Source organism: Ptychodera flava, chromosome 10 (genome assembly GCF_041260155.1).
Source record: "Ptychodera flava strain L36383 chromosome 10, AS_Pfla_20210202, whole genome shotgun sequence".
Classification (NCBI taxonomy): Eukaryota; Metazoa; Hemichordata; class Enteropneusta; family Ptychoderidae; genus Ptychodera; species Ptychodera flava.
The window spans coordinates 33,168,817-33,192,800 of NC_091937.1; the positions used below are offsets into that span (position 1 = coordinate 33,168,817).

At 39.0% G+C, this 23,984-nt stretch overlaps 1 protein-coding gene across 1 annotated transcript; it reads right to left on the reverse strand.

Annotated features, from left to right (window-relative positions):
- Positions 1-8,086: 8,086 nt before the first annotated feature.
- On the reverse strand, positions 8,087-13,396 carry LOC139142578 (cystatin-B-like). Its single transcript, XM_070712560.1, has 3 exons — positions 12,869-13,396; positions 9,843-9,947; positions 8,087-8,826 (listed from the first exon to the last, which is right to left on the reverse strand). The coding sequence occupies exons 1-3, from the start codon at positions 12,944-12,946 to the stop codon at positions 8,716-8,718; spliced, it is 294 nt and encodes a 97-aa protein (XP_070568661.1). The 5' UTR covers positions 12,947-13,396; the 3' UTR covers positions 8,087-8,715.
- Positions 13,397-23,984: the final 10,588 nt, after the last annotated feature.

Genomic DNA, 23,984 nt, shown 5'->3' on the forward strand with positions numbered 1-23,984 from the left:
CCTGACCTAAAAAGGGGGTGGAGTCAGCGACAAACCAAAAGTAGACGCCCCCCCCCCCCACATACAATCAACACTAATTCCAATGTCTTACATCAATTTAAGCATTTCCACAGTTGCTAAATCTAACGCATCTGCATGCACTTTGTACCTTTTAAGGTGATTACGTGACGATGGTTTGTAACGAATGAAAATACCGCAAGCATAAAAATAAAAACTCCAAAGGGGCATTTGATTTGCTTAAGCTACATTCGTGGTAAATATATGAAACATAATCTACATTCATTGGACGGATCACGCAATAATTTATTTCAACGATGGTGAATTACGTTTACCCCAGGACCGTCAGAGATTTAAAACCGAGCCAGTTTTGGTGGCGGCTTGACTAGATACTATGTATTTGTAAGGTGATATTCTTGTATCGAATTCACGCAGACGACAAAAATACATTGGAAACGAGTAGTCTGCAGAAATGGGGGAAACTATCACAGCCTTGTGACTTTTAATGAGTAAGAAGATCAGCGCGGTCGGAGCATGGCTAACCTAACATCGATTTGTGAGCATTATAAATCTCTCAGCACCTGCATCTTCCTGCAAAAATTCCTTATGACAAATCAACAGGCAGGATTTTGTTAAACAACGGTTGAACTCATAATTGCTTTACGCATTTTCGCTAAGAAATGATTGGTTATTTTTAATATCAGACATGGATGTTCTTAGAAATGACTGACTATTTGTGGGGAAAAGCACAGCGGAACGCGTTATAAAAGAGTAATCAGAAACGCCTCTGCTATATGCAAATTAACAACCGATTCTAAGATTACAACCGGTCGAAACGCGACAGTAGTGCAAATTCATAAAACCGACAGAGGTCAGTTTTGATACGTGCCATGTTTTTGTTGGCGGAAATCATTCACTCAAATAGACATGTGACTTTGCTGCATAAATCATTGCCCTGGCGCGATATTTGGTCATCATGGATATGGTGCTATGATGTACCTGTATATGTTAGCATCCCTCTCAGTCGGAGGAAGCTACCTTCTACATTGGATCAGCGAGAAACAAAACATCCTCATAACTTACTAATCGTTTTATAAACTATAATCGTTTACAATAGAAGCTACGCTAGACTTCGATTGCTAAAGCTGACAAATGTAGAATTGTTACATCATTTGTTCGCTGACTGAATTCCGAGAGAAACAGTACAGTAATATAGTATTTGATGAATGTCACAATTCAGGTTTCTGACAATCTCTGTTAAGGTTTTCTGAAATTAAGCGCACATTCGAAGTGTTCATACTACTTGTATCCAAAGGGAGGCATGAAACAATGCACAGAATGTGAAGTTCAGAAGCAGCCTTCGGTCATGAACCTGACAGGTAACCTTCAAAGTTAAACGGCAGTCTCTCGTCGCTTTATGATATTCAAACTGTTCCGAGGTGCATATCAACTAAGAAACTTTTTCCGTAAGCTATATATAGACTGCAAGCTTGTTGAAAATGTCAATATTATTTGAGAATAACAGATATTAACGTTCTCGTATTGTTCGGTCGGTCTGTCTCTCAACTACCTTGTTACATGAAGCTTGTTGTTGTCCCCGGTTGTTGTCACTATTGTAACTCCACGGCTATTGAACGAGTGCATAGTAAAGCGGTAATATGGTTAATAGAAGTGCGCCCTCATCGGGACGAATGCAAACTATTTGCTTCATCAGTAGTGATGACTGTTGAAGATCAAAATTTGGTGAGCAAATTAGACATGTCCTAGATATGGTGAGCTTAAAACAGACATGGATGTGTCTTTAAGTCTGCGTGTGTCTGTTTGTCAGTTTTTCTCTCTGTCTGTCCGTCTCCTGTCTGTCAGTATGTCTGTCTGTCTATGCCCGCCTGTCTGTTTGTATGTATGTGTATGTATAAGTTTTTGTTTATTTGCTGTTTGTATGTTACTTCGTTTGTTTGTTTGTCTGTCTGTCTGTCTGTTTGCACGATTTTGTGTTTCTACACGTAGACATAAGTTCCTTTACGTTGGGAAGCATTCAGTGCTTCTCCAAAATTCAAAGGCATCTCTTTTTCATAGCAGAATATTAAATTACATTCAATGATCTTTCTTCGTACAAGAAAGTAAACCATAGATGACCACTGACGGTATCTAATTAGTGCGTGGTATCACTCTGGTGTACCAATTATAAACCCAACATCAACGTGATATACAATACAAGACGGGGAACGTAGCTTCATTTAAAACGTGGCGTATACATTCCATTGACGAGTAAAAACTTCATAAAGTCATACTGCAATAAATATATATATTTTGTTGACTGTTATGGTACTGTATGCATGAATATCCTATGTGAATATGATCTGTATTAATCTTTGATATCCGCTCTTTCTTCCATCAATCTTACATCGCACAAACACTGCCTTCTTTTAGCTTTGCGGGATTTTTTTATTTGTGAGGATTTTTCCCTTTTATATGGGTCCACAGGGAATATAGAAATCTTGCCCTTTATCAATTTGTAATTTGTGAATAAAATTGAAGATACTAATGATTTGTTGTTGTTGTTGTTGTTGTTTCGATCATATTGATATCGTTGCAAACACAAGTAAAGAAGTCAAGAAAATAATGAATTCGATGGCTGTAAGGACCTCGCAGATATTGAGGACTGTGGCGAACGTTACACCCGTACCTATTATGTATAATCATAGAAAAGACTGACACTGTCCTAAAAAGTTACAGCCCCTAGCCATGAGTATGGTGCTCCTCTACGTGTGTTTGTAACAATATCAATATGACTGTAACATCAGCGATAACAAATAAGTGTTCTTCAATGTTATTTCCAAATAACAACACAAACAAGAACAGCCAGACGTCTAAATTCACTGTGGTGGGCAAAAGGCATGTCAATCACCAACAGCCAATTTGCGATTTAAATTATCTTCACGTATAAGTAGATTGTTGACATCCGAACGCTAGCTGATCACAGTCGGCAAGACGTCCCTCGGGGATGATAAGCTTTATTACACGTGTCTGGAGCTGAAAAAAAACGGCCTCAAAACCTAAAACCTTCGTTTCAACCAATACATATCTCAGCCATCATAAAATAGCACAGAGTTTCCGGAGAGTTAATCTATGCGTCTATAAACTTATATCGCCCTGTTAATTGACAGATGGTGTTATTTGTCCTACTCAATACTCTGAAGGCATGTATAATAAACAGAAATATACTGCTGACAGATCCATCAAAATGTTTCTAAAGATTGTCAACGTGACGATACCGTGTTCCGAACTCCGTCTTGGCCTATTGCTGTATCCTAGTAAATACTGCTTTAAATTGCTCTGCACAAGCTAAAATTTGGTACATGAACAGTTTCTGACTGTCATGGGGACAAAAGTCTAAACTACATATTAGTATCATCGTTACTGCCAAAATCGCCATTTACTGTGTGTTTAAATGTGGCAAAGTATGGGACACCGGAGACGTAACTGTAGCAAACCAAATGTCTATTTTTAGTTTCTAAACTCCAAAAGAATTCTTCATAGTTATATTTTTACCGCCACCACCGCCATGATTGTCGTCACCACCACCACCACCACCACCACCACCATCATCATCATTATCATCATTGTGACTGTATACCTAGCCCTAAATCTTATCCCTGTGCAATTGACAATGGTAACCCTGGAAACATTGGTTTGATACTCTACAATATGTCTCTTTTCTGGTACAATTAGCAAAAACATTTAGTTACACATCGCTTCGAGTGCCTGCCAGGAATTCACTCACGACGGCTTTCACTTCAACATGCTTGTCTTTAAGATTGATTTTCTCGGGGTCGACAGTTCTGGGCGTCTGCTTATACGCATAAGGTCCACACCGATTACTTAATTTAAGGGACTGTTCTGTACATCTAATATGTTGGTCTATTTTTAGGGCTCTGAGCACTGGAACGTTTGCGTGGGATGGCCAGACATAACATCTGAGTCAAATTGGAACAGTGGAATGTGATGTTTGTGGTTAGATGACAGTAATGATGGGGTTACTGTAAGGGCGTCTGAATTGTGGATTCCATGTTGAAAAACAGTTGAACGTTGCTGGGCTTTTGCCAATACCCTTTAACTCTCTCTGGTGAAAGCAGCATATCTTCTAGGACTTGTGTGTGTGTGTGTGTGTGTGTGTGTGTGTGTGTGTGTGTGTGTGTGTGTATATATATATATATATATATATATATATATATATATATATACGATATTTATTTCAATTTGCAGTTTCAATTGATATATCATATATATATACTCTTATTAATTTGTGCTTGAAGTAATATATACATATCTTTATATTTATATATAAATAGATACATATATAAAAATATTACTTATATTTACATATATTTATATATGTGTTATATATAGATTGAGATAGATAGATAGATAGATAGATAGATAGATAGATAGATAGATCAATAGATCGATAGATCGATAGATCGATCGATAGATAGATAGATAGATAGATAGATAGTAGATAGATAGATAGATAGATAGATAGATAGATAGATAGATAGATAGATAGATAGATAGATAGATAGATAGATAGATAGATAGATTGATAGATCGAGTTAAACGAGTTAGATAGATAGATCGATAGATAGATAGAAAGATGAACACGTATTTCAAATGCACTTTTAGGGGTTCGTCGGTCACCTGTATCTATAATGTCCAACCATGATCTTCAAGTTAAGCCTGTTAGGACCCTGTAAGTCAAAACCAATGGAAGACTATACGATGGAAATTGTGTTACTTAGGGTTCGAACGCCAATCGTTTGTGGTAACATTACGTTGATAATATAATGAATATAATATAGAAGGTAAAATATTTTTTTAATTATTGCTACATATAAACTTAACATAAGCATAGACCCTCGAGAAAACCCTCGAGGGTCTATGCCGTACAAGAAATGGTTGAAAGTAAGTCATTAGGGCAGTTCTGACTGTTAAAACGAGTTAGTGCATTGTTTGTGATCGAGGTCGCATTCTACAGTTTTTCCATAGTAAGATTTCAAACCAATATCGTATCTGATTCATTGAAATTTACGGCTCGTGTTTGGCATATGGTGCACCAACGAATAACCCCGGAGGGTCTACAGTTAGAAATAGCTTCCCAGTCTTTAGGCTACAGATGAAATGCATTCTGGTTGGCACTTATTGGTGTTTAATTGGTGCGGAATTCCAGATATCTATAAAGGATCAAGAGTCATCCGGCGAAATCACTTACATTATTAAAATCGCCATTGGAGACACCTCTTGTCATAGTTTCAAGTTCGCATGTGTCACATCATGATGTGTTGGGAACTTCTTTTTTTCCTAAGAATGGCCTTGTATGACTCCAAGCCTGGAGAACAAATCAGTTACTTTTCCCCCGACCTGTCGTAAATTAGGTCACCAGATGACCCTGATATAAGTTCGAGACTTTTTATTAAAAAGCGACATCAGATTTGTTACATAATCTGTCATGTCACAGCTCATTACATCCTTAAAATTTCCCTGCTGAAAAACATTTCATTTTGGTTACTGAGAGAAAGTAGTGAGTGTCTACTCAGCGAGTTTAAGAGGAATCTGTGCTTCGTCAGACACACCTTATTTCTGCTTTCAAGCTTTCAAAGAGGAATTTTCATCACTCTCAATTGGAGTAAACATCTGGATACACGAATGTTGACCCGTCGCCGACTCTTCGAGTTGCTATGGTAAGGCTGTTGCCCTGGTAACGTCCCAAACATGGTGTGTTATCAGCTGCAGATTGACCACGTCTTCTCACATTCCAGAAGTTAAATTTAGGCCAGGGGTAACCGTGGCATACAAACGACTTGTTCAGAATACGACATCACAAAACGACAAAAAGTTTTCGCCGAGATGTCTTTTCATCCTTCTTAGGCAATGTTTATTTGCTTTGTCTGTTTTGACAAAATGATAAACAAACCAATTACCAACGAAAAAATTCGCAGTCAATAGGTATGTTTAGCATTCAATTTTATAGCCACGCTGCTATTTTTTCAAGACAAGTTGTTCCATTTCTCGAATTCTGAGAATTCCTCAGGCCATAAAAATCGTGAATAGAACTGCCTGGAATAAGTATGTCGTGAAAGGAGTGATTGGAACAGTGCTAATGATTGCTGAATATTAATTAGCTTGTCAAAGCCTCTCTTCAAAACAATGTTGACCAGAACACGATCGGGCGATTGATTTCATTCGTTCATTATAAGCCTCCCTGGCATGGACTGCATTTCTGGGAGCACCAGCACATGTATTTTCCATCAATAATGATTCATGGTCGATTAATTTGCATACCCATACGTTGCTTAGTGATACGCTTTGCCTTCATGAATACATTATTTAGGGAAATTACACATTGGATGTTCCTCTGAACCATAATAGATTTAAATTGACTGTTGTAGTGTCATTTGCAAGTCAAATCAATCAACATTTTTATATTAACATTACATGGATCCACTGAGCCCTAAATGATAGATATACACTCAGCATAATATTGGCCAGTATCTGAGTATACGTTTTTCACTCGGGGTTTACAGAGCTCAAAATAAACGGCATGTGTACTGAACTAAACTCCGAGCGATGTCACATAGAAGCCCCCAGAGTTCAGTCTTGTTCAACTTCAACATATTTTACAACAGCCAGTTGCCTAGAGACCGATCCGTACGTAGCCTTGTGCTAAATTTTGGATGGAATGCTCTCTGAATGAATGTACACCGACAAGTTTGAATTTACAGTCATGCAGCATCAAAGCCAATATGTTGTGATGACACTATGATTAACCATAGACCCTCGAGAAAGGGTTTGTGGATTAACCGAGCTATTGAAAGGCTGTATCCTACTTTACATGGGACAACACAAGAAAGAAAGCTCTGAATGTTCCTGTCGAGTTCTGATGCGTATAGCTCTAAATGGATGTTCAGTGCACATGTGACATAAGATTAAGGATTACATTGAAATTTGCTGGAAAATCAATTTCTACTATTGTCATTTTCATGAAAATTTGCACAAAGCTCAGTCTAGAGAAATAAATAATAGTGATCAAATAAAATGATATGGTCACCGCGCTAACGTTTGAGATAAACAGCATTGAAATATTTCGTCCATAGAAAATGCATTGGTGAAAAAATGCTGACTCAGCATTTTTTCTCATAAATGGCAAAATTCATGGTCATGTATCTCAAAAACGAGCACGGTGACCCCTATATTTTATCACACATTTTGATAATACTTACAAAGGAGAATCCAAAAATAGACAATTTAGAGAAATGACATTACTTATAATTTTACCGATCGTACATCCTTAATGCTGGGAACAAGATGACATAATATTTAGAGCTAGGTACAAGCTGACGACAAGTATTGAAGCTGGTGTTTCAAAGTTCTTACCGACAACAATTCAAGAAGTGGTATAGCCACAAACTGATATCGTCACAGACGATTTGCAAGTGGGAATGCCAGTGTTCGAATCAATATAAAGCATCCATATCGGACAGATTAGGAAATCGGCAATCTTGAACACTGCTTATTTGTACCAGCCTGTCTTCGTGTGCTCACACACATGGAAATATCTGTCTCTTTGTCAGAGTTTTTACATTTCGAGTAAACTATGTCATCAAAATTAACATTTCAGGGCATAAATTCTGATTTATTTTGTATCCAATTAATCATGGGTGAGCAAAAATCGGAAGAAGACTGATGCGAAAGATGATTTCACTCTTCAGGGGACTGGTCAATAGCAGCTTCAGCGGAGAGTGAATATGTGCACAAACATGTGTCCATTATGGCATGCAAAACAGCGCCTCCAACGCCAGAGGAAAAATATGAGCTGAAATCCATGCAATGAAACTTGATCATGTAGGTCCTTAAAGAATTGGGAATTGCGCCAAGTTAATACCCTAGGGTTATGCTGTCAAAAGTAAGCAGTTTATAAAACGAGAGTGCTTCACATTCTTAAGGAGTTTTTTTTTTCAGGGAAAGTCTCGATTTTTAAAAAGAATTCCATGCGGGCTTTTGCCGACATTAAAAACAACGACGCGTTATAGCGTTCGATTAATGCCTTTTTATTGTCATATAAAAAAGGATATGTAGCATATTACAGATATACGCCGAAATCTTCTTTTGTTCCATTATAACCACTGAGGGCGCGCCCTAACTCTGCTATCAATCGTGAATAGCACGAAGCTGAGAAAGCAACACACAATGTTCTGCTGAAGATAGAAAAGAGAAAGAAATCGAAGAAGAGCGGAAGAAAGAGATAAAATACAGATAGCTTAACCGGTCTGGTTTCTAATATTACGACGGTATGTGTCTGGATCAGACACGGGTCACCTGCTGTTAAGCGATGGCTTATTTACACACGTGGAGTTATGATCGGCTCGCGTTCCATGGGACCCTATACAGATGTTTGTTACTGTAGCACTATATAGACGGGAAGGATCGCATAGCCTGTAATACGCACACACACAAATATGTGAAAGTATTTCGAGGTGTAATTCGGGTCAAATACACTTCATGCTGCCATGTTTTGGTTCTCGTAATTGGTCACGCGGTCTGTTTTGGGTATGCGTGACACTATTTTTCACTCGTGGTAGCTTTATTTTATGTGATGCTATGGCAGGCTACAGCGAGACACACAGAAAGGCAAAATTGGCGCGAGGTGATTCAGCTTCGCCGTTAGAACACGTCGTCTACTGTTTTGTTTATCTGTACAGATCTCAAAGTGACTTTGCCGCCATCGTCTTCAAACATCCTCACGTGGATGAATTCATCGTCACCAACGTCAACCTTGAAAAAAGAGACCAAAAATAATTAGAAAAATATTGCAAAATTATTTTATCGCCATTCGCCGTCAGCCAAATTTATATCTTTTATTTCAAAGTTATAAATTTCACCAACCACTTCTGACCGGTTGGAGCTATTTTAAACTTTGGTCAAAAGAAGTTCTGCGCATGAGCATGATAAACACATGTATAGTCTTCACCTCTCGCATTTGCACGATAATAGTTCGATAAATCAATGAGTTGACAAGCAGTGGTCGTGTTCCCAGTTTGTAATGTAGATATACACAATTTACAGTTCATTGATAAAGTATTCCTGTTACTCTGGTGATATTGCGTTGTTGTTGTTGTTGTTGTTGTTGTTGTTGTTGTTGTTGTTGTTGTTGTTGTCGTCGTCTTCGTTTTTCATATTTTGTTCGTTTTGTTTTGCTGTGTCTTCTTGGTCTCTTGGCTGCAATTTATAAAACCAGTTGTTCTTTCTTTTGGCTTTGAATTCCTCTTTATTGACGGTGCTTGAAATGTATTTTGAAAAATGCACGCGCAAGCTTTTCCTTCACCCATTAGTACCTACAACAACTATCAGATACGTTTCCGATCAGCAGCCTGATGAAATAACTTTACTTCATGAAAACTGGACGTCAAATATTTACTTACAACAGAAAAAAATTCCCTCGATCATAGGGCGTGTTAAACATAAACGCATATAAATAGGAAAGTTATTACTGAATACGTATTAACATTTTAAACCCATGGAACTACGACCACTGATGGAGGCTGATGAATATATATCATAATTGTATAGTTTGATTCTCTGTCAAGTAATCCTGCGTCTGTGGTTTCGAAAACTCTCAAAATAGAATCCCCACATAACTCAAAGAGTGTTTATTTCGCTTCTTGCTCTCATGTCAACGGAAACTATGAGAAATAAGCCTGCCGCCCGCTGATTTGAAGCTACAAACCCGGGCCACCCTGGAGCTACACAGCCGTGCGATAAAGGTATTTGAAGCCTATGGCGGTCGTTACCTTAACTCTGTAGTTCTTCTTGCCGGTAACAACTTGCACTGAATATGTCTTGACTTTATAGACGTCGAAGTTCAAACCCGCCTTGTCCTCAGCTTTGTCTTTGACCTGGCGAGAGAATGTAGAGAGATTATTCGGGCCACCTGAAGGTGGAACGGAGAGTAAAAACCAGTGATTTTTGTATGTGCAAACGCTTTGCAGAATGCGCCGATGATCACGTTAAGATCGGATTTGTCAATCGTACAAACTTGAGCTAAAACCTTTGAGCGCCAAAGTCAATTTCTGTCACCTTGATAAAATATAACCAATGAATTTTTGTTCAGATTTTACAAAATTTTGATCCAAAACTGTAGCCAATGAAAAATGAGGTCCATTTGGTCCAAAATTACCAAAAAAATTACATAAAAATATCACAAAAAGTGGTAAAATGTTGTACTAAAATTGTGGAGGGAAAAATTACAGCTCTCAAAGGGTTAAATAAAATCCTTCCAAATGTATCCTTTTGACGCAATATGAAAGCATGTCGATTATACATGGTACAGATCCTCGCGCTTATGCTGTAATAATTACATTCAATTCTCACATTTTAGTTAAATCTTTTCGGTGAAATATTCGAGCAATGCACTGATTTATAAGTTAGTCCTACTTTCTTAGGTTTGTGTAATCGAATATTCGTTGAACAGCCGAAATTTCGTCGAAATCGTCAACAATGAATGTCGCAGCTTTCTGTATGGAGACGGCAGAAGCATCGATCACTGTCGGTATCATGTCGGTATTCTGCAGTGCTGCGTGCTGTGCTAAAATATACAGCGGCATGCTTTAGCGAGACGAAAACATATTTCATTCTGAGCAAGTGATCGAAAGACGAACGAAATGCTCATCAACCATTTAGTGTATTGAATTACTCTCATGAGTCATCTCGCCTAATCTCTTCGCAGTCACTTTGTTGTACAGCGATTGACATAACAATGTTTCACTTGACCCTAGATGTTTTCAACGATAGACCATAAATCACGGTAAACGAATTAGAATCGAGCCCAATACATGGTACATCGGAAACCAGTGGAATACATCGGGAACAAGCCGAGTTGAGCTGTCCTGAAAGCTTTCAGAAACGTTTATGTAACGTATGATGATGGATGGAATTCCGCGTTTTGGTTTACTTCAAAAAAGTTGGGCTTTTGGCAAGAATTTTCTTCAAAACGTTGATTTACACTACAAGAAAAACAATGGAAGCATGAAACACCAAAACGCACCGTGGGTACAAAGGGGGTACAAAATGTTTACTTTTCCCGTTTCTTAGGAACACATATTTCAAAGCCCACTAGTAAATACATATATACAATGTAGATAATAGATAGATGCATGTATACCTACCTACCTACCAACCTACCATATATATATATATATATATATATATATATATATATATATATATATATATATATATATTATATATATATACTGGTATTCTCAGTATAAATTCTATCAACACGATTGGAACTAATTTGGAATAATTATATTTTCACATTTTTCAAATTTCTCAAAAATGTGAGGTGCCCTATAGCTGAATGTTGCGATATTACAAATTACTCATAAAACAAGTGTGTAACATAAAAAGAAAAGCATATGGGCTTAAATTTGCAGATCAAATAGACATTACTTCACCATCCAATTATCCCAAATTTGTTCCAATCGTGTTTATCATACTCCTGCTTTAAGGTATGCACCTCGAAAGTAAGTACTAGTCTTAAACTTTGCTCAGACTTTCCTCAAGTAATCTTTCACCCATACTCTTCCGAATCAAAAATACAAATCTTGGGTCACCGTGCAAATTTTGGTTCTAGAGAAACAAAGTACAAAAGATTTAGCAATATTTGAAATTCAAAATGACCGCCATTCCTGTGTTAACTCTATGGAGAAAAAACTAGAATTTTTGATTTTCGAAAAACTAAGCAAGTAAAAATTTTTCTTACACCAAGAGCTTCAAAATGAACCCCACAAGTCGTAGATCAGAATAGAATTGTAAAAGTTTGAGAGTCCGAATATCTGTCGCCGATCGAAGCGCGTTCTACCTTAAAGTGTCCATGAATAGTCAGATACACGTTGCAGCATCATGAGTTGCCCTATGTGCCTGCCCAGAGCCTTTAAACCCCACCCAAGAATTCGACGTCTCTGATTACCGTAACTTCTAAAAGGATAATCGTAAAACACTGACGATCTCAGAAGCAATCGATTCGTTGAACCCTATAAAGAAGTTTGTTTCTGTAAAGTTTATGACTGTTACACAGCTATTTGCACGTAGACGATGCAGTATCAGCCAATCAAGTGAGTTTCTTCATTTGCATAATTTATCTGAAGAATGTGGCTTAGATATGTGTCATTAGTGTTTAAACTCAGCATTTTGTTGACCGAGTAGTGGTGAAAATTCTCAGCGAAAGCTTGTTATGCACAAAGACTTTATTTCGTCGCCATCGACTTTTTCCGTAAACATGCTAAAGCAAAATTTTGGTGGTCAGTGTACTAAATTTGGAGGAAAGTAATGTATTTTTGTCGCAGATGCGACTGAAGATTCACCTTGCTGCAGAAAATGGAAACAATGCTATAGTAAAAAATTGATTGAATTCAAATTCATTATGCCAGATTTAACATCTCTGATTCATATCGTTCTTTCTTACTTTGTGTGATCAAAACATGAGAAATATTAAATTTCTGCCAGAAGAAACTTACAACCGAGTGTTCAGAGCCTTCAATTTCTGGTAATCGTCGGTGAACTCAACATTGAACGAAAAGAGTCCCTGGAGCTCGGTCTATCGAAAATTAGGCGAGCTCAGAAATACAACATACTCTCATCGTCAAAATATCATACCTTTGCGTGTTTGAAGCCACAATTTTCTCTTCCAGAAATCATGTCAGGCAAAGTTAGATACTGCTCATTTAGTTTTATTCCAGCTTTCTGACCACGTTTTGCCTCATATTGCTTTCAGACAAACTTAGAAACAACTAGAGAATAAAAGGCACTGACTTACTGAATCTAACATGGCTTGAACTTCTGGTGTTGGTGGCGACACCTTCGACCACTCCCCGATCATTACTTCGTCTGCCATTTTGGTGACTTAAGACTGCGGCTTCAGGGTGACAACGTTGTGAACCGTCTGCGTCGACCACACTTCTTTTATAAACTCCGGCATATTTTACTGACCCCAGGGTGGCGCTATTTTTAAAACATATATAGGTAGCTAGGTGGCTCTTAACATTCTTGATTTCGATGTAAGAAATGTTATTGACGTAGATACGTGTTAAAATACTCAAGCTCTGAACGAAGGGATTTCTTTTTCAATTTCCGATCGATCGCATTAACATTAAATACAGTTTGGTCAATGCCAAGTTTTAAAGTAACAGTGCAACATTACGAGAACAGCACTTCAAAATCATATTCCTGCAATATTTTGAATTTGAAAGCCGATATTATATCAGGGCATACACGAATCTCTCATTTCTTTGCATTATTGCACCAGATTCGAGAGCCTAATAATGCTCTGTTTGGACAAGCATCCAAAATGAGTTCAGAATAAGGATGACTTTCAACCACGAAAGTGTGACGTCATCACTTTTACAAATCAGCATCGGTTATCTGGAGTGAAGTGAATTTTCATCCTATTTCGACAATTCCTTTACCGCGCCCTGCAGCGTCCGCTAAATCATCTGCTAAGCCGTCTGCTGAAATGAACACATATATTGCGTGCATATATTAAAACATACCAAGGAATAGCGTCAACGCGGCTGCGTCACGTGACTTCCAAAAACGGGATATTCTTGCTCCGAACAGCATAGCATCTACGAAACACTAAGTCCCCTGCCGGGCAAGACCCCCCGCGATGTCAACTTTTAAGGAAGCAGTCTGTTCCATCTTCAATTACTTGTTTCCAAATCTGTCTCTTACCAAACGAGCAACGATTTAATCTTATGCAGACGTATCACATTCAACGTTACCCGAGGATCAACACTGATGAAAAACATGGTATTTATTAGGTCACCTCTCGCTGGCCTTTGGTTTGTTAAGACTCTGTTGCGTCTCGGAAAGTTTATCCAGGCGTATCGTGTTTATCCCCGATGTAAAAATAATTCAAAACACGGTCCTCTTGCTGAACGCGACGATTCCTGCCGTCTCGTTGCATCTACTATACAACGTAACCAGATATTACTGTGAGCAATCGATCATAAAATTCTTCTTACCAGACGCTTTGGTTTGAAAGACAATGATTTGCTGAAGCCCAACTGCACAGAGGAAGTTTTTCGCTATTTTTATTTTGTCTTTCAAAATGCTAGTTTAGTTTGTTCATCGACATATCTGTTTTTGTTCTTGCCCTCGGTTGCCATGTTCAATGATATATGATAAAATCCCTGTACCATACAGATCTAAATCTACGACATACAAAACTACGCGCTCATAAAACAAAATTAACGTGAACACGAAGATGGCGGCAGTCATTTTTCAAGAAGCAGACGACACTATATAGTTTTCGTATGGTGTTTTGATGGTATAGAGTACTTGACCTCATAATGAACCGCTCGGAGAATTAGTGAAGGTCAAAGGTGATGACCTAGGAGAAATAGGCATTTGTAACCTGTGCGAGGCAAAATTCCGGTGTGTAATGAGAATATGATTAAGTTAGTGTGCGCCTCGAAAGTGAACGACTGAAACTTTTGCTGAAACTTTTCCTCTATGTAATTTTCAACTATTCTATTATCAAATCGACAATGAATATTGGGGATACCTTGAAAAGTCTGGTACTAGAGGAACAAATTACCAGGTTAACTTTTGATTTTCGAAAAAACTAAGATGGTGATTTTTCACTTTTAAAATGAGCCCCACAAACGGTAGATCAGAAAAGAACTGTAGAAATTTGATAGTAGGAATATCTGTGCCCGAGGCGCGTTCTACAATCTTATTTGCGACAGTAGAAGTGGTATTCTTCTTGAACATCACTCGGCGGTCTGAGAGTTCTAACCTTATTTGCCCACGCATAGGCTGCGTAGCATATTCCGCTCCACTGTCTAATGTTAACGTCGCAAACTACAGAGTTGTTCGTCCAAAACAGCTTTAAAATAAATCTTTGGGGCTGCAAACAGCGTTCTGAGCTCCACTCTCCCAACCTGACCGAGCATGCGATCGGTCCTGTATCTGCAGCATGCCAGTATGAAGATGAAGCGGCTAGGTTGACAGTGAGCAGAGAACTACTCGCGTTTTCTGTGCCATATCGTGACACGTTTTCCAGCGCATGTGTAAGTCAGCGTAAAGCTCTAGGAAATCAAACACTGAGACACACTTGGACGAGTAGGACAAGGATATCTAATTCCATCCGACGATAAAAATAATCCTTTACAATGTAAACACAACACCAAAACTTCAGTTGGTAATAGCAGAACGACAAGGTGGCATTCTCTCAGAGATTACAAACGACAGCCCCGAACCGAAGAGATGGAATCAGCTTACACGCATGCTGGTATCAGCAGACAACTACCACAATATATAATACGGTATTTTCGCCAGCCAGAGCTTTTTTCTGCTGCACGAACCTACGCAAAAGTCAATCTCATTGGCTACACGGGTAGCTGTTGCCGTAAAACGGCCTGTAATTTACGACGATAACCAATTGCAATTCTCAAATTGAAGGCCCTTTTTATCATCTTGGTCAGGGCATCCGTCAGCAATCGATTGGGAATAGTAGCATACAGCCGGAACAAATGAGTTATTCCTTCCATATAGTGATATTGTTCGTTCACTTTACACTGTAATCTGCACAAGATGTTGTTACATAAATCTGAACATGTCAGTTTAAAATTTGAATAGACCGATAAATTAGAGTTTCTCACAATTTTATTAGATGCACTGAAATTTTGGCTTTTCCCTTGAAAAAGTATACTCTGGAGTCAAAGCTTGAAATGCTGCCTTCTTAAAACAGTCACGATGCAATATTTGTCACATGTATATATATATATATATATATATATATATATATATATATATATATATTGTACTTTGGTGACTTGATTCATTGCAGTCAGTTTACAGAGAGCTATGGTGGTAATTACTTAATTCTTTGCATTTCGATGATTATATCTGTCGGCCAGGGAAATTTATGTCAGCTTCTCGATCTTCAGACTTTTAAGTTTGTACACATTTATGTGTACATTACGTGTACAAAATGTGTACATTATGTGTACAAAATTAAATCGATCCCAGCGACAATGCCTTATTACTCTTGAAGTAAATCAAAATAACAACGAGGATGCGTCAGACTCTCAAACACGTGTACCGGCAGACTAGCTGATCACTCCCACCACCACCTGTCGTAGCGTCAGCGGGTGAACTTTTCAAGGGCGGCACTTCTTAGAGTAACTGTGGGCATGTATGGACGCTGACAGGCTGGTTGTCTTAAGGTAGAACGCACCTCGGGGACACACATTCGAACTCTCAAACTTTTACAATTCTCTTCTGATATACCACATATGGGGGTTCATTTAAAGCTCTCGGTGAAAGAAAACTTTTCACCGCCTAGTTTTTCGAAATTCGGAAATTATTATTTTTCTCCATAGAGTTAACACAGTGATGGCGGCCATTTTGAATTTCTAATATCGGTAAATCTTGGGTAATTTGTTTCTCTAGTACCAAAATTTGCACGGTGACCCCTTATTTTTATTCTTGATTTAGAAAGAGAATAATTGAAAGATTCCTTGAGGAAAGTTAGAGCAAAAGTTTAAGTCTTTCACTTTCGAGGTGCATACTACCTTAATAAGGGACCGTTCAGTTTTTACGGCCGGGGGGGGGCCGGCAAAATCTTGTCGCCGGTGTTCAAAAAAATGATGACCCCCTCTGCATTTTTCGCGAAAAAATGATGACCCCCCCTTTGTCAGACGAAAAAATTTGATGACCCCCCCCCCCCCCACACACACTGAAAAATAACCAAAACCCATATGTCAAATTTACCCGCACGGTTTGGATTTGAACTCCGGTACGCGGCGCACTTTATTCGTGTAGCAGAGATGCCAGTGTACAAACTTCTCAGCCACATCCATGCAAAACGTCTGTTAATTAGGACGACTGTAAGGCAATTTTAACTTCATTTCCATAGACAACTTATGTCCATGGACATTGTATAAAGTAAACTTTATTGGAGTGGTTCGCCAAAGGCAGCCCTCCGGTTAAGAGGGTCATGGGCCATTACGTAAAGTCAACTTTATTCTAGTGGGCAACCAAAGGTGGCCCACTGGTAAAAAGAGGGTCGATCATGGCCATTGCATGAAGTAAACTTTACTGAATAGGGCCGCTGAAGGCGTCCGGCCGTTAAGATGGTCATGGGGTATTACAATAAAGTCAATTTATTGTAGTGGGCCGCCGCAGGCGGCCCGCCGGTAAAGAGGGTCGATCATGGCCCTTGCATGAAGTAAACCTAATTGGAGTGGGCCGCCAAAGTCGTCTGCCCGCTAAGAGGGTCATGGGTAATACATAAAGTATATTTATTGTATTGGGCCGCCAAAGGCGGCCCGCCGGTAAAGAGGGTCAATCATGGCCATGGCATAAAGTGGACTTTATTGTAGGTATTATGTTTTTGAAAATGTGGTGACCCCCCCCTTTCCTACCAGTGAAAAAGTGATGACCCCCCCTTCTTGGATTCCAAAATTATGATGACCCCCCCCCCTGGATTTTGCCGGCCCCCCCCCGGCCGTAAAAACTGAACGGTCCCTAAATATATATTCTGCCAGTTACATGGCCGTATATGTGGCCACCTATCTTTGCTAACCAACTGCCCGGTACCCACCTTTTTGGTCACGTGTTTAACTCTCATTATCCCTCTCCATCTGTTTCAGATCATGTCACGGTGACTACAGAACTGCAATAATTACATCCCTTTAGACAAAAACCTGTCGGCCCAACGGTGCCAAGTCAACAGCCGACAGGAAACAATGGTCTTCAATTATCGCAGCTGCATGCACAGTCCCAGATGTTCGCTAACTTTTCTGTCCCCCTATTACATCCCAGTGTACATACAAACCATGGCAACAGCATAAAAAGTCAAAATATTTTGCATTTTGTCGCGTATAGTACTCAAGCATTACTATTTGTTTGAATTTTCTATCATAGGACAAATGTGAAAATATGTGTCATGAGCTATGAATGTTAATAGCAATAGCTTGCCCATGGCAAAAGCTTCAAGGAGCAGGCACGTAAGCTATTGCCCTGTTGTTGAACTCAACTGAACTAGTTCCAGTCTGACGCATGCGCAGTTGCATTGTTTATGTGTAAATTGCTTTACTTCTCAAAGGGTGAATTGGCCACTCAATAAATTAATTTTTTTCCTGACTTGCAACCATGAAAAGGAATGAAACTAAACGGTCCAAAATGCTGGCAGCGCCACTTTTCTGTTGTCTCCTTCGAATCTCACTCAGCTGACCGGAAAAAAGGACGGGGCACATCTAAACGTGCTCGGTAAACCTCTCGAGAACTCGATCATACTGTACGTTTAAATTTCAATGGTATGGCAATAGTTTGTTGGGTGACGGTTTTAAGAGATCGAATCCATCGGAAGAAGTTAGAAATGTAAAGCTTTTGATGCGTTGAAACTGAACGGACACAAATTGTTGTCTCTAGAGAGTTAGTAACTAATTTGAATGTGTCGCTTGCAAAGCAATGCAGTGATTATAAGTAGCATAGGTGTCAAAGGTGACAGCCATTAATTTAAGAGGTAGATGTCGATACATTCATCAACTTTAATCTACCGATAAAAGGAGACAGCATTTGCTCAGCAGATGTCATACATACCATAGCGATTGGCTTTATAGCGGACCCCTCGGGCCAGGCTTAGCATTCGCGCTTGCATGGCTCACAGCTGTCGACACAGAGCCCTCTATTGTCCAATCGGGAATTTCAGAGACGACACAAGTGTGAAAAGGCTTAACTGGTCTCGGGCAGAAGTGATAACACACGAAGTAAATGGTCCATCGATTGTTTCAATGCATTACGAGGAAAGTAGCTGAATGGAGAAAAACAAAAGCAACTAATCTTCCGTCGTGCGCAGCGTAGTCTAATTATACACACTTTCCGTGGATTATGGTCAGACTAGGAACTCCCGCCAGTAGCAAAATAAGGCAATAAAAAGCTTTCCGTCAACATGTCCCCAGGAAATAGGACAGTTGACCTAGATTTTTCCGACTGTTAATTTAGTGCAAGGAATAGTTCACTCTTTTGTACGCAAAGACAAATTGATTGAACTTAGCGGACTGAAGAAAGGACTTCTGAAATATGAAAATCGACTCTAAAGACAAACTGCTGTAAGTTTGTGTATCTCTATCTACAAAGTGAACACCGTTTCGATCACTGCATAAAAACACTATAATACTTACTGTATAAGCATGGATTATTGCCTGTATTTTAGATGAAGAGTGCATATACAGATGAATACAGTCAAGAATACATTGTTTGTATTCAGCAAGCCTATATTCACGTGGATTCATGTGTATTCACGTGTATTATTCTATAATACAGGCAACTCATTAATGTGGATTTATCTGTATTATTGCGTTTCATGCAGTGGATGAAACCGACATTACGCGTCAAATAAAGCAAGCAACATATATGTTACGTGCACTTTTCATTTGAAAAGCACACCGTGGTCTGCCGTAGGCGATTCAAAGGGCGTTAAGAAGACTTTGAAGATGTTTAAGACTACAGCATCGGGTGTCCCTGGGCGCAGTGCACTATTTGACCCTAGCAAAACAGTGAATAATAAGTGAATTTTTTCTACCCGAAATAGAAAAGCTGTCTTAGTTATGGTGGTCGCAATCAAGGGAGGAGTGTCGTGCTGTCAATATCAATTTAGATTTCTTTGAGAAGAAAGTGCATTCCCTTTAAAGCGTTCTGCAGGGAAAAAAAAACATGATGGATGAGGTGTACACAGAAATGAACTGAGGTGTAGTAACTACGGCGCCCATTGGTCACCTCTGTCAGTCGCCAATACAGTTTTACGGAATATTGTTATTTAGGATGCCTTTGTCGACACATCGGCAGGTTCGTCTGGTGTTGTTATCTATATGCAAGGAATTGATTCGATGTTCTCCCGCAAAGAAAGTTGGAAAAAATCCAGTAATACTTATTATGTCACAGTCAACACAAATCGCATACGCGTATACCTGCATGATCTGGAAACTGCAAACAAGGCCAGACTGAACGGCGTTTACATCAGATACCGATGCTAGATATTCTTTACTGTGTAGTTATAAAAACATGAATTCACATTTATATATCAAAACAACCTGTGCGTCGATTGTTGTTCCTTTGTGGGACGGTATCTTTCAAAAATTTAGTGCAAAGTAAAAAGTGTCATTGGCCGACGACGATACCGTATCACATGCACGTTATCTCGCTGTGGTTCTCAAACAATATTGTTTTCTACGCCAACAACATTAATTGAAAGCTATGTCCAGTACTGGTTTTAATACTCTGTTTTTCGGAGTGAATACACATCGCACAGTTCGCTAGGTCAGCAAATGCACTGACAATTTACAGAGACGTCACTCGGACGCAAGTAGAAAAAAAAATAATCATGTGAAACGTTTAGTCGGTGGTTTTGCGCCTTTGTGTGTGCGAGATAATTGGACGGAAATGCGTTGACCTAAGGTCTTGTTTTGAAAACCTTCGCTGTTATTGCTCCAACTCAATTCTCATTCGGAACATTTTGAATGCCAAAGAATTCACCTTGTCAACGTCGACAATACCACTTTGATCAGTAAATTAACCCTCTGAGCGCCAAAGTCAATTTTTGTCGCCTCAACAGAATAAAGGTCAGTCAATTTTGTCAGATTTTTGCCAAAATTTTGATAAAGAACTGTAGCCAATGAAATGTGATTTCCATTAGATGAAAAATTATCAAAAAAATACAGAAAAATTTATAAAATTTTGTAAAATGTTGCGCAAATTTTGGTTGGAAAAATTACAGCACTCAGAGTGTTAATATGTTGTCTTAAATTGCTGCATGATTTACATAGAAGACGTAGACAGAGAGATCCAGTCGTGCTTGTGTGTGCACGACAAAGAGTATAGTAGAAGACGGCGAGTGAACACATTTGCCTGTTGAAACTCAGCCTGTATATCTTTATTTGACGTGTGATATGTGTCTGCTGGATGTACGAAAATTGCATCTTCGGCTACTTACGTTGAGGAGAGATCGCCGACAGCCTCTGACATGAAATGCACACAGTATTGGCATGGCAGCCAGTCTTCAAGTGTGACACCTGTTTATATTTCGTTCTAGAAGTCACATACTGTCAGGTGTTCTCCGCTCTTTGCCTGAATCCGTAAAGCTATATCAGATATGCAGTTCATGCCCAAAATTGCCTGGTACACATTCGATTAACGTGCTTTAAATTTTCGTAATTTATATATTTTCGACAATACTCCTAAATACTAGTTTTTAATTCGCTACTTTTCATCGTGTCAACTCAGCCTGTGTGATTTGCATTGTTATTGTTGACAAGCTAATTCTTATCCTATATCTAGAATGAAATTGTAAACAGTCTATTTTACACACATAGACGCTGTGTTGGCAAGTAAATACATGGAATAGTTGGTGTTTCAATATGCTTCGAGGAGTAGAACAATAACTTGCAACCGACATACAAAACAAAAATAGTAAAAAATAATAATAAAAACCTTTCAGCTACTGGCCCTTTAGCTGTGAAGTCCCACCGATAGAAGTGTCCCATATTTGTACCAAAGGTGATTCATACAGAGGCAGCAAACTTGCGATCGCTGACTAGAATGAATTTGGCTGAAAAATAAACTGTGATTGTAAGCTTGAAGAAAGCCAAGAGCATGGTGAAACAAATTACCTATTGCTTGAGGTGAACGCAGCTTTGGGGTAGACAGTCAGACTCTCACAGAACGTGCTTTTCAGGTCTGTAGTCTATGGCCTTTTCAAGTCTTAAATGAAGTTTTCAACGACCTTATGAAAAGTCGAAAATTACATTTTTCCCAAGCAGTGAACACAGGCCTATAGATGGCAGTCATTTTGTCTTTTTTTAAATATTGTAAATCTCGGTTACTGTGTTTCCCTAGGACCGACCTTCGCAAGGTGACCCCCGACTGTTATTCTTGATTTTGTAAGAGAATATTTTAGTGGTTGAAAGTCCCCTTGAGGTAAGTTTAGCGAAGTCTTTCACTTTCGAGGCGCGAACTATACCTTAAGTATGAAGTGACCCCTATAAGAGCCATCGGCTGAATGCACGTTGGGGTCAATCATCTGCACTTTTTGTGAGTACCAGAATTCTGCACCGCGTATTGGCAGCCTTGTATATTGAAAACGAACAAATTGTGGGGGTTTGTTTTTTGCCGAAACAGGTAACATCTTGCACATGCGTACAGATCCCTTTTTCGAACTATTATAAATGGCAGGTATACAAACCTATGATTTTTTCCACTATTATAATTCCGTTATTTAATTCAATCGGGTTTTTTTCAGTTTATTAATATTACAAACAATTTTTTTACTTTTTTCTCTTCGAATGTAAAACCGTGCTCGTATAGTTTCTTCCCGTTATGTTTGTGAAGAATTTTTTGAGGAGTTGCACGAACACAATCGTCTGAAAGGATGGTGGTATACTTTGAAAACTAGGTATGGCCGCAACAGAGAAGCAGTTACAAGGTGGACTTGGCAGATAATTGTTTCACGAAAACTTTACTACAAGTGTTGTGTTAAGAATGGCGTTCAATTTTGTCGCTGGTTATCACATCGGAAGAATTCAGAGATTTGACTGTCCTCCTGCTAACCCTGCCGTGTCGATGACGTTCGAGAATGTGTTGACACGATTGTGCCAATCCACGGAGGCAGCAATGACAGGACACAGGTAATTTGCTGCCTTAGCTTCAAACGGAGTGAAAAAAAGCTAGGCGGCCTCGGAGGGAGCGCATCATACAGTTGAAAACTCCATGTTACAGGTGCCACACATCAGTTCCATGAAATAAATTGGGCGGAGGAAATTCTGTTCATGTAAAAGCTGTGATTGCTGATGCCTTTCAAATCTACTTGAAAGAGGCTATTCAGGTAACGATTTTTTTCATCAGCGGATGACACGTTCATGCTGGATATAAAGTTCAGGAGATGTCTGCATTGGTAACAAAATTATGTCCTGACAAAGTTGCACCTCAAATTGGCGGGAAAACTACCGTATAACTTTAGTCTTCATGCGTTCTGGCATTCGTATCCTCACGTATACAGGCGTATATTTTCAAGTGTATGCATTACCCTTTGGGCCAACCAACATAACACTTTGCATATGAAGGTGCTCAGGGCACACAGTCCATGTAGCCGACAATGAGATGCAAATGATATGCGGTCAAGGTCTCCTCAACTAACTTTCAGCTGGTTCTTCACTTTCTACTATTTTTTTAGTATTTTTTACAAAGGCACAGACTTATTCTACCTGAACTTAAAACTGATAGTGATTTTGTAGCTCATTCTTTACTATTTTTCATAGTTTTTGGTAGCCGGTAACACACACTTCGTGTTCGTGTCGGCTACATGGACGATCTGCCGTGCTCAGACATGGGTTTCTTGGTGTACGTTCGGTTTGTCATTGCTATGTTACTTTTTTGTTTGTTTGTTTGTTTGTTTTTATCAGTGAGCTGTATGTATTTCAACACTACTTTAGAGGCGAGTATATAGGTTATTGACCTTGTGGCGATATAAGTAGTGGTCCGTGTGCTACCCACATGGCGTGGTCATACATATTTCCTCTCTGAACTTGGCCCCTATGCTTGTTTAATTTCTGTTTGCTCAGATTGGAGGGGTTAAAGGGTAGGGGTGTTTGAGCATAACCTATGTCAATATATACACACGTGTTAACACGTATTCTGACCTTATGAAATCCGCTGTTTGGCTAGGTGTTAACTTGACTATTTATCCGCTATGCAAATTATGTTGCTCAAATAATTCTAATATGCCTTTTACATATTCTTTTTCCTGAGTTTTTATTGGTTGGGTCCTTTGGGTGACGATTGATTACATTTTTTTCAGTCGGACGCCCACTCAAACTATACTGAGCTGCAACGAACCGTCACCTCAGGTTGTGTTCACAAAAAACGGGAGG